The 20,005-nt window shown below is 42.1% G+C and overlaps 1 protein-coding gene across 1 annotated transcript in view; it reads left to right on the top strand.

Moving 5' to 3' along the window:
- Nucleotides 1-18,485, top strand: part of LOC124804206 (ubiquitin domain-containing protein 1) — a 66,957-nt gene extending 48,472 nt beyond the window's left edge. Inside the window, exon 5 of the mRNA XM_047264735.1 lies at nucleotides 16,754-18,485. Within this exon, the coding sequence (XP_047120691.1) occupies nucleotides 16,754-16,906 (153 nt within the window). The 3' untranslated portion in view covers nucleotides 16,907-18,485. The remainder of the gene's footprint in view (nucleotides 1-16,753) is intronic.
- Nucleotides 18,486-20,005: the final 1,520 nt, after the last annotated feature.

The following is a 20,005-nucleotide window of genomic DNA, read 5'->3' as shown; positions in this document are numbered from 1 at the left end:
CCCCTCACCAGACTGCTGCTTTCAACTGGCACAATTGCAGTCCACAGTGTGGCCACAGCGGCTGGAAGTAGTGGTCGTGTGGGGGTGGGGGGAGAGAGATTGGGGGGAGGGGGGTCCCACAGCTCTTTTGTAGGTACGTTTGTGGTGCGCACCCCCTGCCCCCTCCTCATCCTATTGCTGCCTTTATTCTTTTCTGGGCTGCTTTACCTTCTCCTTCCCTGCCCTTGTTCCTTTCCCTTTGTCTCTTCCATTCCCTGTCTTGGTGTTCTTCTTCATGTCAGTCCGGCTGTCCTCATGACTTTGCTTCATCTTGCAGGTTTGGTTGGTAGCTTTTCCTTCTTGTTTTCTTTTTCGGTCCCCCTCAGGGATTTGACCTCTATCTCTAAAATTTGAACTCTATAGTGTGAGAGAGGTGTGTAAGAACTCTCTCCCTAGCATCTCTGGCATTGGTTCCTCTCCCCCATCCCCCTCCTCCCCCCATCTCCCTCCTCCCCCCATGCACCGAGCGAGGTGGCGCAGTGGTTAGCACACTGGACTCGCATTCAGGAGGACGACGGTTCAATCCCGTCTCCGGCCATCCTGATTTAGGTTTTCCGTGGTTTCCCTAAATCGCTTCAGGCAAATGCCGGATGGTTCCTTTGAAAGGGCTTGGCCGATTTCCTTCCCCATCCTTCCCTGACCCGAGCTTGCGCTCCGTCTCTAATGACCTCGTTGTCGCTGGGACGTTAAACACTAATCTCCTCCTCCCCCATCCCCTCCTCCCCCTATCCCCACCTCCCTCCACCTCTCACCTCACCTTCCCCCTCCCTGCCACTTCCCCTTCCCCTTCCCTGCCCCTTCCCCCTCCCTGCCCCTTCCCCCTCCCTGCCCCTTCCCCCTCCCTGCCCCCTTCCCCCTCCCTGCCCCTTCCCCCTCCCTGCCCCTTCCCCCTCCCTGCCCCCTCCCCCTCCCTGCCCCCTCCCCCTCCCTGCCCCCACCCCCTCCCTGCCCCACCCCCTCCCTGCCCCACCCCCCTCCCTGCCCCCACCCCCTTTCCCCTCCTCCCCACCCCCTTTCCCCTCTCCTCCCCCTACCCCCCTACCCTTCCCCTTCTCCCCTACCCTCCCCATTCCACCTCCTCCCCTACCCCCATCCCCTGTCCCCTTCACTTTCCTCCACTCCCCCCTCCCTCCCCTCCCCAGTTCCCTCCACTCCCCCTCCTCTCCCTTCCCCTCCCACACTGCCATAGCTCTTTTGCCTCATTGCTAGGTCACCAGCTGGGCAGCCAGTCCGTGTGGTGGGGCTGTTATATACCCCTCTGGCTGAGCCCCCTGGCACCACACGGATCACACTACTGGTACGTGCACTGTGAACACCATGTCCAAGCGTAGGATGGTTGCCCACCTTTTCAGGGCATCGGATTTCCTGGCAGCGACCATCTTGCCAAGCAGCTGTTGCTGTGGCTGGGTGGCACCCACAAGGAGAGCCCCTGTTTGGAGTGGGTGGTACCAGGGCAGACATTTGGCACATGAAATGTGTTAAACACTCTGGCTACTCTTCTGCAGCAGGGTCTCTTCCTCAACATGGTTCTGTCTCAGTTCCTGTTTCTTTTCCCGGCCTTAACCTCCTTGGCTACTCCCTGGGAGGAGTGCCAGGTCCACCAGCTTGTGGCAGAACCATTTTCACGGTTCCTGGTCTGTAGGAGGACTGACAGGGAGACATTTGCCTCCACCAACAAGTTCCTTGAAGTTGAATGAGTCGTTAAGCAAGATGAGATATGGCCCTCTCCTTATAAAGACAACTTCTGCAACTCAGTTGGGTTGGCCTCCCTCTGTGCTGCGACCATTTAGGAGACATCCCCGTGACTATCGCTCCTCACAAGTCACTCAATATGACACAAGGTGTAATTTTCCATAAGGACCTTCTCCTCCAGATCGATGATGAACTTAGGGCTAATCTGGAACAACGTGGCATTCATTTCATACAGCATGTCCAGAAAGGCCCTAAGGACCATTGTGTAGACACTGGTACTTTCATCCTGGCATTTGGAGGGGATACCCTGCCCAAGTAGGTCAAGATAATGTGATGTGAATCCATGCATTCCATCTTCTAAGCATTGCTTCCGTTGCCTCAAGTTCGGCCACATGTTCTCGCGGTGTGATGCCACTGCCATCTGTGGTGACTGTGGCCACCCTCTTTATGTGGGGATCCCTTCGACCCCACTGCCTAACTGTGTAAACTGCTCTGGTCTCCATTCTCCCCTCCCTCCTGAGTGTCCAGTGTACATGAAGGACTAAGAATTCAGGAAATATAGATCATTTACTGTTTCAGCTACTTTGAGGGCTGGAAGACGTTTGACAGACTTCATCCTGTAAATCTCTCCTCTGCCATTGCCTCGGTTATGTCTTCCCCTCCTCACCCCTCCCTGTTACCCCAATCCTGCCTCCCTTCCCTTCCCTTCCCTTTCCTCACCCTCAGTGGCTCCCATCCTTGCCCTCCAGAAACCCTCCTCCTCCTCCTCCTCCTCCTCCTCCTCCTCCTCCTCCTCCGCCAGGGAAGACATCCTCTTCTTTGACTCCTGCTAGGAATGGGGCTCCCCTCTTGAAAACACACCCCTCCCGGGCATTCTTGAAGTATGAAGCTTGCACCCTCGGGTTGGACGAGAGACCCACACTCTGAGGGCCTCAAAGCCACTCGCTCCCTGTCCGATCCTGACATTGGTGTCACCTATTCCCACTTTCATGTATTTCCTTACTGAAAACGCTTCCTCCCTCCCTCTAAGAGAGAAGCAGCAGCAGCCAAGTCAAAGGACAAGGTTTCTTGGGGGCTTCGCCCCCTTCTCCTCACTCCAAATCATACCCAGCTTGTATGGATGTCACCCCATCATCGTTGGTGACAACCACTGACTGAGTGACATGACCTCCCCTCGGCTTCTTTGTGTCTCACTTGGACCTCTCACCACACGATAATCCTGTGGAAAGGCAACAGATATTATCGTCACCTACCAGAAATACAATGACTTGTTTCCTTCTGCTCTGCATTTTGTCATGCTCTTCAAGAAACCACACTTCCATGATGATCACACTCCAACATTTTGTGGTTATCGGCATTCTGTTGGAACCATGGTGGCCCCAGGATAGCATCTGGAGAGATCTGCACTTTGGTTCGCGCCGATGTCAGTAGTGACTGGATCCCCTTCATACCAACCTGGAAGCAATAGTGGTTGGAGCACAAGTGACTCCTGCAATCACCATTTGCAATGTTTACCACCCTCCAGTTAGGCCACTTCCTTATATTGAACTGTCTACTTTAATACAGCAACTCTTCCCCCCGTCTCTCCTCCTTGGGGGACTTCAGTGCACACCACCCTCTGTGTGGGGGAGTGCCACTTCGACAGGTAGGGGTCTATTATAGACTTTGATTTGTCTCTCCTCAGTGATAGTTCACTTACCCACTTCAGTGCTCCTTGTGGCACCTTTACTGCTATCGATCTCAGTCTCCTCCCTTGCTCTCGTGGCTTCTCCACATTGGTCACCCCATGATGATCTTCATGACAGTCACTTTCCGGTGATTGTATCATTTCTCTACTGCCGCCAGGCAGACAGGCCCCCACATTGGACATTCCGCAGGGCCAATTGGCCTTTATATACTTCTGCTGTCCACCTGAACAACTATCTCTCGAATTACATTGATGCGGTCATGCAGGGCATCTCTGCCACTATTCTTCATGCTGCTGGCACTGCTGTCCCCCCCCCCCCCCCCCCCCTATTTACAGGTCCCCATGTTGTCGACCAGTACCGTGGTGGACCAGGAACATAGCAGTCACTGTCCAGGACTGTTGAGTGCTGCAGCAATTCAAATGACACCCTTCACTGACCAACCCTCTTGATTTTGAGCATCTCCGTGCTAAGACTCATTACTGTATTAAGCATAGTAAAAAGGAATGCTGGGACCACTATGTTTCTTCCCTGGGGACGTGTGCCTCTTCATCACAGGTTTGGTCCAAGCTCCGTAGCCTTCTGGGCCGCCAGCTGTCCAGGGCCTTACCCTCCAAGGTGCCCTGTGTACTGATCCGTTGGTCCTTGCATAACACCTCGTGACACACTTTGCTACAGCATTGGTGTCCTGCTACCTTTCTCCAGCAGAAACACTGAGTTGAACAGACACCCCCCCCCCTCTGTTTCAACCCTCACCAGGCTGAAGCCAATAATGCCCCAGTCCCAGATTCCATCCACAACAAGATGATCCAACCCTCAGGTCTTCAACAGTGTTTGGCTCATGGGTTCCTCCCCTCACAATGGCACCTTAATTCCGGGAAGAACCCAAGGCCTCTCAACAGCTAACCACCAATTAGCCTGACAAATGTACTTTGTAAACTGCTGGAGAGGATATTTACCTTCCGATTATGTTGAGTATTCGAATCTCGGGTCCTTTTGTTCCCATATCAGTGTGGCTTCCAGAGAAGACGATCTCCAACTGACATTTACTCAGATTGGAAACTGCAATCCAACAGTCTTTTTTCTAACCACTGACACCTTGGCACAGTCTTCTTGGACCTACAGAAGGCATATGACACTGCTTGGCACCATCACATTTTAGTTACTCTTGATGAATGGGGCTTTTGCAGCTCCCTTCTGATTTTTAACCATGAGTTTTTATCCCATCGTCTCTTCTGGGTTCAAGTTGGCACTTCACTCAGCACCCCTCAAATTCATTAGAACACTATTCCACAGGGTTCTGTATTAGGTGTCACACTGTTCGTCATAGCCATCAATAGGCTTGTAACCTCTTTTGGGCCTCTGGTTACCCCAGTGTTGTATGTTGATGATTTTTGCATCTGGTGCAACTCTCACTTGGTAGCGTCTGCTGAGCACTGGCTAAAGGCGCTGTCTAACGGGTCGCTGCATGTGCTGTCTCCCATGGCTTCCAGTTTTCTTCCTCCAAAACACAAAGTATTCATTTTTGTCGTCGTCCCACAGTAAACCCAGTTATTTAGGTGACCGGCTCTGAGGTGTTGTAGCACAGTCCTGTTTCTTTTTGATAAAAAGCTGATGTGGTTCCCCATCTTGCCACCTGAAGACTACATGCATGTAGAATCTCAATGCCCTCTACTTCCTGGCCCACACATCATGGAGTACAGACTGCGCTACTCTTCTCCATCTTTACTGTGTTCTGGTCTTCTCCAGACTAAATTACAGTAGTCAAGTGTATGGCTCAGTGGCTCCTTCCACTCTTTAAACACTTGACCCTGTTCACCACTGTGGGGTGCATCTGGCTATTGGTGCCTTTCGCAGGAGTGCTGTTGACAGTCTCGCAGAAGCAGTGATTCCCCCTCTACAGATATGACGGAGCCAACTCCTGGTTTCTTACGTAATCGCCATTCGCAGATTTCCTGACCATGCTTCTTTGCAAACAAGGGATGTCTCCCTCCTGATCACTGCCCATGAGTGGGATTGCCAGTTGCAATGCATCTCACTTCCCTCTGTTGGGATCTCCATCTCCGCCCACTGGAATGCGTACCATGTATTTCCTCTCGTACATCCCATTGAATGGTGCCTAGACCATGGATTATGACCAACCTATTCCAGGATCCTAAGGTCTGTCTCTCCCCTGTAATCTTCCAGCATCTTGTACGTTCCATCCCTGCAGAGTTCCAGGATGCTACTTACTTACTTACTTACTTACTTTCCGTGTCCGGAACTAGACTTCAGACTTCCAAAAATCAGCAGCAAATATGGCCTTGTCATTTGCCTCCCACAAGTCATTCATTGTGCAGGGCTGGTCTAAATATGGACAGATAACCAGGTGTTGAGGATCCTGGACAGAACCACACAGACAGAGTGTTCTCATTCTCTTTTAGGAAACCCCATTGTTGCAGGTTTGTCTTGCACTTTGGGAATTCTACCCTTATACGGTTTAGGGTTATCCAGACTGTATGGTAGGTCTCCACCAGGTGCCAGTTCTTCTTTTACATCTTTATGGGGGTTTCTCAGGTCGATTTCCTACCTTTTCAAACGATTCTCTGCAGCCGACCCTTCCAGGTGCTACTATCTTCTACATTGGTGGTTCTAAGATGGAAGATAAAGTTGGATATGCTTTCACATCTCCTACTGGCTTAGAACAGCATTTATTGCTGGGATCATGTAGTGCATTCACAGCAGAGCTGCTAGCGATTAACAGGGCCTTCCATTTTGTTTTTCAGGTCTCCCTCCACCATGTTTTAATATGTACTGATTCAATGAGCAGCCTACAGGCAATAGCCCAATGCTACTCTCATCACCTTTTGGTCTCTGCTATCCATGACCTTCTCTCTGCCCTTGGCCGTGCCGTCTGCTCAGTTGCCTTTCTCTGAGTCCCAAGTCATGTGGGTATCCTAGGGAATGAACTGACTGACTGGCTAGAGAAGCTGATACTTAACCCCCATTCCCTTTCATGATTCTAGCTGTGGATATGCGGATCTACGTCATCTCTCTTTGCCCAAAAGTGGAATGATATCTGGTGTGCTACTGATCTTGTTAATAAACTCCGCACAGTCAAGGAGACTACTGCAGTTTGGCACTCATCCTCCTGCCCCTCTTGAAAGGAGCCCACTCATTGTATTAGGCTGTCTATTCATTTGTCGTACCAGGCTCACTCATTGTTTCCTCCTGCGTAATGAACCACCCTGACAATATGGTTGTGGAGCCAGACCGATGGGATCCTGTGTTTTAGTGGAATGTACCCTTCTTTTGGCCCTTCGTACTGAGTATGTTGTTGTTGTTGTTGTGGTCTTCAGTCCTGAGACTGGTTTGATGCAGCTCTCCATGCTAATCTATCCTGTGCAAGCTCCTTCATCTCCCAGTACATCCTTCCGAATCTGCTTAGTGTATTCATCTCTTGGTCTCCCTCTACGATTTTTACCCTCCACGCTGCCCTCCAATGCTAAATTTGTGATCCCTTGATGCCTCAGGACATGTCCTACCAGCCGATCCCTTTTTCTAGTCAAGTTGTGCCACAAACTTCTCTTCTCCCCAATCCTATTCAATACCTCCTCATTAGTTACGTGATCTACCCACCTAATCTTCAACATTCTTCTGTAGCAACACATTTCGAAAGCTTCGATTCTCTTCTTGTCCAAACTATTTATTGTCCATGTTTCACTGAGTATAGTCTTCCAGATTCCTTAATTTTAATACTAGCAGACAATTCACAGATGGTTGAACTGGTCCTCAGTTTCCTCCATCAAAGTGGTTTTTATTTCCTGATATAAGGTTTTGCTTTACTCTTGGAGCAGGGGCAGGGTGGTTGTGGTTGAGGCCTCTCTTCATGTTTTCTCGTTCTGGGACCCCATGACCACTCCCCCCTAGAAATGCTGCTCTTTTTTAGATTTGGTCCACCCTTCTATGCCCTCTACTGCGTGTGTTTTAACTTTTTGTTTTATAATTTAACTCCTCTGACTGAATCTGTCCGCTTGTAGTGGACCCTCTCTCTTCTGTTAGTAACCTTGAAATCGTGGCACTGATGACCTCGCCATTTGGTCCCATTACCCCTCTCAATTAATAAATCAATCAATTCATGCCTCAGTCCATTTTTGGTAGTCCACTCGCTGCTTCCTGCCTAATTTTCTTTGCTGTTCTACTGAATCTCTAGATTAGCTAGCCCATAGAACACACACAATCTTTGGCATTCACTTGTCCTTTCAGCAGCAGTGTTAAACTACCTCATAAGGTAGAAGTGTAGTCTGGGATGCGTCCTAAAACATTATGAAACCATATAGTCACTCTTTCTACATTTACAACTAAACTGTATGAACAGCTGTGATGTGCATGGTAGAGGGTACATCCCACTGAGGGCTTTATCCCATTCCATTTATATTTGGAGCGTGGGAAAAATGATTGTGTCTACTGTAATTAATCTAATCTTATTCTCACTGTCCCTATGGGAGCAATATGTAGTTGGTTGTAGTGTATTTGTAGAGTCATCATTTAAAATCTGTTCTTGAAACTTTGTCAGTAGACTTTCTCGGGATAATTTCTGTCTGTCTTCAAGAGTCTGCTAGCTCAATTCTTTCAACTTCTCATTGATACTCTTCTATGGGTCAGACGATCTGTGACCATTGGTGCTACCTTTCTCTATATACGTTCAGTATCCCGTGCTAGTCCTATTAAGTATGTGTCCCACACACTTTAGTGATATTCTAGGATGTGTCACACGAGTGATTTGTAAGCAGTCTCCTTTGTAGACTGAGTGCATTTGAAAACTGAGTTAACCCCTTAATGCTGAGTGTTGGGAATTTGCCTCATACCAATGCTGTGCTAATAATTGGAAGGCTAACTGTTTCTGACTGCCAGAAGATACTGATTCTACATGAAGCTGCCAATGCTTCGGACATGTATGCGTTCTTATTCAGGTATTAAAGGGTTAAGCATTTGTGCCTTTGCTGTGCCACTCTAAACTTCAATTCCAGTGCTGTCCATGAGTGACTCGACAACTTTGGCGCCACTAACGGCCTTTACATATGACCAGAATTTCATTGGGTTTTGTGAAAGATCATTTGACAATTTTCTGCTATGTTAGTCATTGAAGGCTGCATTCATTGCTCTCTTGGACTACCAAAAGTGTTTCATTCAGCATCTCTCTGTCTACAGCACTATGCTTTGTTTCATACATATTATGCAGTAGTCTCTGTTTCTTTAGATGTTTCTTTACAGCTATTGAATACTGTGGAGGAGTTCTTCCATTACGAATTGCACTACTGGGTATATAGCTATCCAGCACATGGTCAACTGTTCTTTTAATCTTGAACCATAGTTCCTCAATATGCTCCTGTTCTGAGCTGAAGGTTTCAAGTTCCTCATTGAGGTATGAAGCTATTGTTTCTCTGTCTAGTTTGCTGAACAAATAAATCTTTGTTTGTTTTAGTTGTCCTTTGTGTTTGGTATTCATTGTTGCTATAACTGTGTTATGATCACTGATACCAGTTTCAATGTGTAGCTCCTCAAAGAGGTCAGTCCAGTTTGTTGCCATTAGACGTAATGTATTTGCGTCATGATTGGGGTTCTGAACTATCTGTTGTAGGTAGTTTTCAGAGAAGGCATTTACTAATGTTTCAGAAGATGTCCTGTCATGCCCACCAATGACAAAACTACAATTATACCAATTGATTGTTGAATGATTGGAGTATTAGAAAACTTACATTCAAGTGAACTGAGGGTTTCTGTAAAGTTTTTAGTTACACTGGGAGAAGTATGTTGTGTTTGATAGGGCTCTTATTAGTTTTTGCCAACTCTTGATACTGGGTCTTGCTCAAACAATCTCATACACAGCTTCAACTTCTAGCTCGGTGCATTTGAGTATCTTGTTTGCTCCAACAAATACACCATCTCCATTTCCTGTTTCTCTACCCTTTCAGTACGTGCTTAGGTTGTTCCCAATGGTCTTACTACTGTCAACTTCAGGTTTTAACCAATTTTCTGTGCGAAATAATATGTAAGCTTCAGTGCTTTTTAGGAGCATTCTGAATTCTGGCACTTTGTCACAAATGCTTAAGCAGTTAAGCACTAGGATTTTGATTTAAGCACTAGGATTTTGATACTCTCATCTGCGGGAGTCATTTCTTCGGATCGTGCAATGATACTTGTGAGTTTCCCCACAGTTATCATTATCTGGATTTGAAGGACAGTCACTTAATCTAAAAAATCCTTGTGTACATTCCACACAGCATTAGCTACTTGGGTAGCTGCATCTGATGTAAAGTGCACATCTGACCTGTTTAGGGGGAGCCTATAACTCTCAACCCGATGGCGCAAGTCTAGGAACTCATAGCCTGTCGTGCTACAGAACTCTGAGTTTCTGATTTAATCCTTCCACTCTACTAAGAACCAGGGAACGACCATCTGTTCTGAGGACAATGCTACAAATAGTTAGCTTCATCGAAACTCTGTGAGCAAAGCTGGTATTCTCAATCCTCTCTGCTAGTCACTGGAATGATTCAAGTTTGACCTCGGAGCCTAGACAACAAGCATTGTGTGTTCCGATGTGTGCCACAATCTGTAGTTGGATGCATCCTGTTCCCTCAGTGCTTGCTGGAATGGCCTGTTCAATATGTTGAATGAAGCCTTCAAGCATACGCACTGAATGTACTTGGTGTTCATTCCCACCCCTTGCTGCGAGTTCCCTGAGAGGTACCATTATTCGCCGTACATTTGAACTGCCTACAGTTATTAGAGCCCCTACTCTTTTGTGTTTGTCTCATCTTGACAGGGGACAAAGCAGGTTACCTCAAACCAGGAGAAGTGATTCCTGCTGACTCAGTTTCAGTCTCAGTGACAGTATGACACGTTGAGTCATTCTTGGTCCCTGTGTAGCCTGTAATGGACGTGTAGACCTCACATTGACATGTGTGTCATTGTGAAGTCGACAGGTAATAATGATGGGGGCTTATATTGCCTGCAGGAGTGTGTGTCCACAGGAGAGGACAGTAATTATGGTGTATCTGATGTCCCAGGTGCACAATTCTTAGTAGTCCTCCCAACACACCCATTTGCAGCAGGTTCTAATTGCTTGACAGTTGCTAGGGCAATTTCCAGCTGCTTATGAATAGTAACCAACTCATCCTCTGCCTGAGAACAGCAAAAACAGTGGGGCTGCATTATGCCTGGTGCAGTATTTTACAGAACAGTTAACAATTTATGTCTGGTGCAGTATTTTGTAGAATAGTTAACAATTAACTTAACTTTATACTAAGCTTGCTGATTCTCTTTTAATTTATGTGTTTGATTTGCTACAAATATCATCAGCAGTCTTTTGAAATATAAGTTAACTTATACTGAAAAATGAGATATCTGTTACGAAATCAGAGAACTTGGTAAGTTTTACTATTTCTGTGAGCCTTTTTCATGTTGTGGTTATTAAGAAAGTTCGACAATAACATTATTTTATGATAATTGTAGACAATATACATTCTTATTAAAAGAGAGCTAATATCAAGCTATGGTACTTATTAATCGCAGCTGTTGATCACAAACAATGATTTCTTATGAAATAGGTTGTGCAATCTTTGAAAGTGTCCGAAATATCACAGCATATACCTTTTTCACATGACTGTCTGACAAAATCTTGGCACTGTTAGTTGTGGTCAAGAGTATTGTGACCAAGATATTGAAAAGCGCAGTCAATCTTACAGCTGGCGATATGGTACTACATAATATAACATTTTCCTGGAAGACTCATGTTATGTTTACTATTGACGATTTAATACTATACAGTACATCTCGACACCAGCATAAGTTTTGGTTGAAATAGCACAAACAAATTTCAATTTTATGTCAAATTTTTGTACCTAAGTTTTCGAAGTGAATTTATAATGCATGTGATTTTATTCTAAGACAAAGGAAGTACTGGGAGCTGGCTTATATACTTAAGTAAATAAACGTGCAGACTGCATGGGTTTGCAGGTTTTGTATCTCCTTCAGTATATCTTGCAAAAAGGCATGAAATATGAGAGCACAATAGATGCACATTCACTTGGGGCTGCTATCGATCTCATGCTATCCTACTTAACCTCGAAAAGTATCACTTATCCTCATTACACACTTCAAAACTAAGCATGCTAAGTTTCCACTATACACAATAAAATGTTACACATTCATCAAAATCAGAAACCTTGCCTTCAGTTAAGTAATCTCTGAATCATATTTCTACGTGACCTATCTAAAACGACAGAACATGTCCACATTCACTTTAAACCTGTAACTACCTACATCACGATCACTCATCATCAATATTTCCTTCATGGTTCCTGCACTAAACATAACCTTTCTAATCGATTACATCTTATCACAGCATTGTGAAGTCAATTACTTAAAGTACAGTACAAGAATTCATCAGGAAGATCTTAAACTTGAACTATGCCAAGAAAATCCATGGTAATTGCTCCAAAATCAGGTTTGTAATCATAAGTCTAGAAACTACAGCTTAAATCTGGATTCCAGCACTACGCAGTCCTCTATACCACCATCGCACCCACAATCTTCTTATCTCTCTCTCCTTCCCCCCTCCCTCCCCCCTGCCTCGTCTAACCTCCTGAGTGCACCTACCTGCCCTACCCTCTCTCCTCCTCAGCCCAGTATGCTCCCACAAACAGCAATTTACCACCCCCTCTCCTACCCTGCTATCCCTCCCCCTCCCCACCCCAGCCTCCTCCTTACTCCCACCACCTGTTTTGTGTGTGTGTGTGTGTGTGTGTGTGTGTGTGTGTGTGTGTGTTCTATCTCTGCTCTCTTTTTGTTGTGCCTCAGTATATACATGTCATAGGTGTATTTTACAGTACTTTTGAATGTATGTAATGATATTCCATACCTTCATTGCAGAGGTGAATGTTTTATATTGATTGCTAAGATAATTTACACTCTGTTTCCTGTGTCACTTACTAAGGAAACATATTAGCTTGCCTTGCCCTACTTAGTATCCCTTTTAGCACTGATAGTTAATGATGCTGCAATTGCCAAAAGGTACTTACTCAGCCCTCTATGTTTGAATAAAAGAGTTGAGATCTGTTAGTTACTAAGAGTTGTGAGATGTGTAACCTTCAGTATTTGGTTCTCTAACGGCTTAAGGCGATTCTCAGAAAAGATGCTCACAACTGTCTCACATTGCTAAGTATACCATTGTTGCAGATGTGGGTGACAAACCTAGAGTATGTTAACCTTCTGAGGATTTTTAAAACTTTGTGGCGAGGGACAAGCCCTTAGCTATCAACATCCATGGAGTCAGCATCGTAGAGGGGGCCTAAAAGTGACACATTCTAATCTGTGCCAGGGAAAAATCTCTTGATTTTAATCAGTTGGCACTGGTGCTGCGTCTTGTGTATTTCATGAAAATCAAAATTGCAAGTGGACATCAGTGCCTCACTCTCAGCTTTTAACTTAAGACATAAATTTGATAACCTGCATTACTATTCTTCATGTGTGATGAACACATAACAGACCATAAGAACAGGTAAAAGGGAAAAGAACTGGAAAGGTCAATGTCCAGTAACTTGATGTAAGGAAGAAAGAAAAAAATCCTCACATTGTTAAAAGACATGCATATGTTGCACATCAGATTACCTTATACAACACAAGACTGACACATCCTCCAAAAGAATCAAATCTAATATCCACCTGCCCCCTCCAAAAAGCAGTAAACACTTGAATGTAGCTTCTCGTCTCCAACTGATTTAAATACTGTGTTATGACACTGAAAATCAAATTGGTTGTGCAGGTGCAGCATTGCCAACCTCGGAGTGTATTCCAAGTTTGCTGTTTGATGATCAATCTGGAAAATGGAAAAAAAACTTAAATCAACAAGTGTTATACAAGAATTTATCAAGTTTTGAAGTTAATAGACGTCACGATGTTACTCTGTTCATGATAATGATGCAACAACAGCCCTGACATTATCTTGACTTGTTGACTCGTACAGTACACTCCTACTCCGTACATTTTATGACAGCCATGTGACGTACGTGCATAATCTGCAAAGTGCTGAATAGGTCCATAAACACAAACTCGTTAACTGGAAGAAGCTGACTTTCGTATTCCAGTATTACACATTTTGAACATTCCAATCATCAGATGTCCTGGAACATCATGTTGCACTTGGATATAAAAGTTGCATGTTGTAGTCGTAACAATTCTAAGCAGAGTCTGGTTATGATCATTATCATTACAACATGTAACTATTATGTCCATGTGTAACATAATGTGACAGGATATCTGATTATGGCAGTGGTTGAAATGTGTATATTGGACTAATAATGTCAGCTTGTTTCCAATCAATGTTTTATTTTCCACAGCGACCTTCCAGCATTTTGCAGACTACACATACTTTTCAAGATGGTTGCATACGTCCTTCATGACTTTGTCACAGCAAAGACGTATGAATATTATTATTGTTGTTTTAATTTATTTATTTTTATTTATTTATTGGAAAGTACAATCAGAAAGCATTTAGTAAAATTCGATCCTTTGTTCGTTATGCAGTAACAAGACTGATAGGAGGGTTGAGTCTGATTAATGTGAGAATTTTGTGGGGGGAGTGGGATATTAATCTATTGTTCTAGGCAGTGTTGAGGCTTGTGATCTAAATGTTTCTGAAGTGATTAGTGAAATGAAAGGAGATGCATTTGGATCACTTACTCAGATATACTTCTGATAAAGTTTGAAATATTTATATTAAATTTGTTGATGAAGTCCTTGCCTCTCCGAATTAAGGGTGACAACAGACTGCATTCACAGACTGCTGTACTTAGTATCTTCCGAGTACTGTCACTATTTTATAATTCAGTGCAGAGAAACCATTCCTCACAATTTATTCAATTTTCAACATTATTTAAACCAGTTGTACCCGTTTGTATTTAAGAAAATATGTTTTGAAGCTTCCATGCAGTTTAGCAAATTAAGATATTTGAAGGACTATAGTGGCTTCTTTATGGGACCTCTTACTGTGTGTCAAACTTTGTAATGACCATTCTGCCCTAGCAGTCGCTCAGTAGTTACTGGACAGCAGAACAGTGAAGATGAGCTACAACAATCAGATTTGTAGGGTTAGGGGCAGATTACATGAAGAAAGAGCAGCTTATACAGTACCATGTTCATTGTAACAAATATGAGTAATTTGGGGTCTGTTCAAAAAACTCCAGAACTTTGACCACAAAATTTTTCTGCACCAGCTTTTTACTTGTTGTGCGTGGCCTCCTTTTAAATACTCTCCTCCACAATTGACACACCGCTCCCATCGCCATTTCCATCTGTGAATTTTCTTTTATCTCGTCTATGTTTCAAATCTTTGTCCTTTTAGTATCTGCACATCATAACTGTAGTCCCACGTCTCATCACCAGTTAAGATTTTCTTAAGAAACACATTGTTCTCATTTGTGCAAACCAAAAGCTTTTCACGGATTGGGAGGCAAAGATCTTTCTGGTCTTGACTTATGAACTGTGGGGTGAACTAGGCAGCAACATGATGTGTTCCAAGATTCTTTGTCAAGATTTCATGACATAATCCAGCTGAAATGTTACATTCTTCTGCAATCTCTCAGGCAGTTAGTCTTTGATTGACATGCACAATTTCATTGACGTTCCTGACATGAATGTCATCGGTAGACGCCAAAGGGCATCCTGAGCAAGATTTCCTGCATCATTTGGTGTGTCTCTGTAAAGGTTTTCTTGGGTTTCACACAAAACTTAATGCAGACATGTTGCTCTCTCGAAATTCACTAACTGTTTGACAAAATGTTCTATTCAATACAGCACTGAGCAATAACTAATAACAAGTCCAAAACTTGCGACAGTTACACATTAAAGACAGAAGTGTACAAGGATGTCAACCACATTTTGCTCCAACACATCATTGGCGTGAAGTTATGAATGTTCCACAATTTTTTTAGCTGACCTCATACATTATAGATCTATAATTTCCACAAGGGAACGGAATTAAACGATTGCTTGGATAGAATATTTATTGTATGTTAGTAATTTCTTGTGGCCCCCTGAAAGCGGTTGCAAATTGCAATGTCTGTGATAAATATGGTCTTTGAACTTGATGTTGTTGGTTGTTCAAAATCGTCATAAAATGACACTTCGAGATTGCATCATTTCTCATCAAACTGAAAATATATATGCAAATGTATTCAGCTGTTTTCATTGAAAATTGTTGTTGTTATAAGTCATATGGTTTATTCCAAACAACTGAATATTTTTGCATGGTCTAACAGACGTGCAGTAGGTACCTACCATATTTTCTTTTGCTGCCTGAGATCACTCATTGATGCACAGGTTGAGTAGTCAAAACTGGAAAAGGAGTTCGTGTGTTTCACAATAATTAGATGTGGAGATACGTTGCATTTTAACTTTTCCGTCTACAGAAACTTAAAATGAGGTGAAACTGAAAATTGTTACAAAGATTGCTTAGTAACATTCTAGTGTTCTATTTTGTGTTGAACATTCCATAAATTACCCTCCCCCCTCCCTCGTGCAGGACTTTGCATATTTTATTTAATAAAAATGTGAGTATTTGTGTATTCTGAAAAGTTTTTTCATTAACTGGTGAATGTGGGGGAAGACAAATTTTTAGATTTTGCATATAGTTTGGAGAAAAAATCCATCACAACTGAATTGGAATGAACGGACAAGGTCATTTTTGTGAGTATTCAGAAAATGTGCAATAATTGTATTCACTTATTGTCTCTGTTGTTGTTGTTGTTGTTGTTGTTGTTGTTGCAAATGAGGGTATATAGTATACAATTCTCTCGACCTCTCGTGACTGGAATTGTTAAAACTCTGTAGAAACCCTATAAGCTGCAGTTTTGGCTGCAAACTGAGAACAGCTAAAAAGTGGAATGACCTCTAAGTAGACAATGATTTCATAATTTTGGTGTAAAAATAGTCGACCTTTTAAAGTTCAGTTCATTTTATACCTTAAGGTTGTTTCATGGAGTAAGAGCCCACCAGGAGATACAAATATTCTCATTTATTCGCCAAAAAAAGTCAATTTTCATCAGGGTATCAAATTACTTAACTATATGTTTTACTCCAACCAACATTTCCACCTTTCTATGTCTATTGGAATACTCCTGGAACTTACACTTCAACACTTTTTGTCGTACACGTTGTTCTATATTTCTGATGCAAAACAGTTCCTCTGTAATCAGAAAATGTTATCCATTTAGAAAAATTGTCGAGGGGAGGGGGGGGGGGGGGGGTGAGCATACATATGCATATGTACAATTTTTCTTATTGTTATTAATTTTTAGTTGCAGGAAGGTCTCGAACCTTCTCGCCAGCGATGGTTTTTTGGTGGGAAACTCCTTGGTGACAAGCTTCGCATTGAAGAGACGAAAGTTTTACCCGGATATGTTGTGCAAGTAATTGTCAATAATGACCAGACATCTGCTGCAGAGACTTGAACTGTATCTTCAAAGTGACCTTTTCATTTTTAAAAAGGAGTTTAGATTTGTTATAATGGTTGGCATAAAAGAACAATGACTGTTATTTCCTAATAGATATGTACATGTGTGTATGTGAGGTATAAAGGTGTGTCTAATATGAAAACGGGTGTATATTGTTTACTAATCACATCTGTAAGTTGTGTAATGTTGTGAATTTTCTAAAAACTGCAATTATATTGCATTCTTCTTGCACAGAAGTCTCAGTTTTTATCGGCCTTATTTTAATGGTATACTAAAGAGGCAGAAAATGCTGTGATAATGGATACTCACAAAATACCATGCACAGAGGAACATTGTGAGTCCTTTATTTCACAATGAAACTCCATTTTCTCTTTGCTAAGTTTGTAGTTTCAAATTTTATTATGCAGACAGAGTGTAATTAACAGATTCACTGTATCAGACAGCAAAACTTGCTTTTCCAACAAGCACTGTTTCCAGGAGTAGTAATTGTTCTAGTCTTAATATTTCTTAGTGTTGCTTTCACAAACTACTGACAGTGAATATGAATAGTTTTATCACTTCATTGCTTTTGGAGCTGATTATTCTGAGACTTTATTTTTGTTACAGTGTTAATATTTTTTCCTGTTTTACATGGTGCAGGGATTTGTCATTTCACAATTGCTGATTATAAATTAGCATTTCATAGGTATTATTTGTGTCAGAAGCCTCTCATCATACGTGTCTCATTAGACATGTTTGAAAATACTACAGAGGGTTCTGTAGTTTTCTGTGATGATTTAATGTTTGGTCTTATATAATAGCATAAAACTAGTTCAGTCATTGCTTTTTATTTATGCAGAAGCAAGGTTTTGATTTATGCAAGAGCAAAGAAGTCTGTGTTCAGATCAGTGCCAAACAAGCATTCCAATCAACATTACACAGTTTTTGTGCCTAAGAAATAAATGTAAATACAGCTGTGTCTGTGTATGTTTAAAACTAGACTGAAACAGATGCTCTCCTTAGTATGGCTGCATTGAAATTTAGGTGTCAGGTTCAAAACCTGTTTCTGACAAGATTTCAGTTTTTAATTTTTGGAAGAAAATTAGATTCCTCTCATCATAACTAGAGTGACAAAATATGGAAGGAAAAGCTGTTGATGGAAAAAAAATATTTACTTATGTTTTTTGATTTGTGTGTAGTTTTCAAAAGTGCAGTGATGTGCAGTTGTTGGAAGTGACAATAATACACAGTTGAGTTTGACTTGCTTGTCACAGGAGAAACAGAAGTTCTTCCTAGTTTGTCACTTTCAGAACTTTTGAGAAACCACTAAGGAATAACCACCCACAATGCCATTTATAATGTAATTAGTGGCATTTTCCTTTCCCAGCTTGTTGTGTTTGTTATGAGGAGGATGGCAATTTGGCAAAATAATGAGTTACAATAAGGGCTGGCCAAGTTAAAAGATCTTTTATTTTTAATGATGTACTTACATTTTGAGTATCACTTCTGTACATTGCAGTTTCTCAGGTAATTTTATCTTTGTAACTGTGGCATGTAACATAAATTTCGTAAATAAATCATTTACTGAATGCCCTCACTACTGAAAATCTTATTTATGACATGCACAAATAGTGGATAACTGTCATGTAGAAAGTGGTACTACTGCTGAGACTGAGAGGGAACATTTTCCTTATACTGTTTGTTGTGAATATTTGCTACACCATTATTATTTTTAATTTATTAGATTCTTAGTTTATGGCTATATTGTTCTCTTGTGCTCTGTTATTTGTGTAAGTGGTAAAATGATCTTCACAAATGTAACATTCATTATATTACTATTGTGGTATCTTCTCTATTAATCTTTTCCTCAACACATACGTGAATGAGTGGAAAGACTGGGGAAAGGGGAGGGGAGTCAAGATTCTCAATGATTGTAAGTACTTTCTTGCGGCATTCAGAAATATTGGGTTTGTTTAATTTTAATACCTCAGTACAAAATGTTTTCTGTATCATTTATAAAGCTATGTAATTTAATAGTATTTATTTAGCAAAGATTGTGGAGCATTGATATATTTTGTTACTCATTTTCCTGTCATTTATTAGCGCTTCAATAAACTATTAAATGTAGAACTCTTTTTTTTTTTTTTTTAATCTTTTCGATGAATATCGGAAAAATGGCCCAAAAATTAGTTACTTCAGAAATACAGCGCAAAATTTAGTAACTTCATTGCATTTTTGTAATATACTTTGTTGATTTTGGACACTTGTACTATGAACATATTTTCTTTTATTTATTTCATTTTGGTACATCACTGAAAGGAAAACCTTATGAGTGGCTGATGCACTTTTGCTAAGAACTAAGTTAAGTGGTACCCACTTTGTCTGAGGAGGAAATACCTCATTTTCTCCTTAAATAAAGCGGGGCCCCACTTAATATGCTTTGAGTGTCCTGCCCATGCCCTGCGTCCTGCCCCTCTCCAATCTCATGCAACTGTTTCCTCTCCCTTTCTCTCAAGAAAAGAAGTAACATATGGCTATGAAAAGTAGATGTACTGCCATTTATTATCTGTGTATGTGCCAGTTAGCTGTAAAGGGAATCATTCCTCCTCAAGGTAAGTACTGGATAATCTGTCTCCTTGTGAATATAATGAATTTCTGAAGCAAATTGTTGTTGTTACTTTTCTATTCTGTAATGGTTTTCATACTAATATTGGGAACATCAAAACAATTACAGAAAGCTTCTGAACAACAGATATCTGTGTATACCACTCCTCCTCAAGTCATTTCACACAGAAAACCTCACTGCTCTCAATTGACGAGATTAGGTGTATATGCAAATGTATCTGAAATGGACAACAAAAATTTCAGGTGCAAACCTCTTGTAAACGACCACCTCTCCAAATTCTTCCATTAGTTGCATAGCAGGATTTTGCAAGGCAAGGAATAAACACAGTGTGGGTGAATTTTAGATTCCAGTTGCACATATTGCAGGGAACATTTAACTAATATGCTGGATGCAAAATTGGATTGTTTGTGAAATGCACAGTAGTCTCAAGAAAGTCTTTTTAATGCATTATGCGTGCAGACAATTGTTGAATTGTAACTCAGCAGAATCAG

This window comes from Schistocerca piceifrons, chromosome 1, assembly GCF_021461385.2.
Source record: "Schistocerca piceifrons isolate TAMUIC-IGC-003096 chromosome 1, iqSchPice1.1, whole genome shotgun sequence".
Lineage (NCBI taxonomy): Eukaryota > Metazoa > Arthropoda > Insecta > Orthoptera > Acrididae > Schistocerca > Schistocerca piceifrons.
Note: the sequence above shows the minus strand (reverse complement) of the source record. Positions and strands in the feature narration are given on the sequence as shown.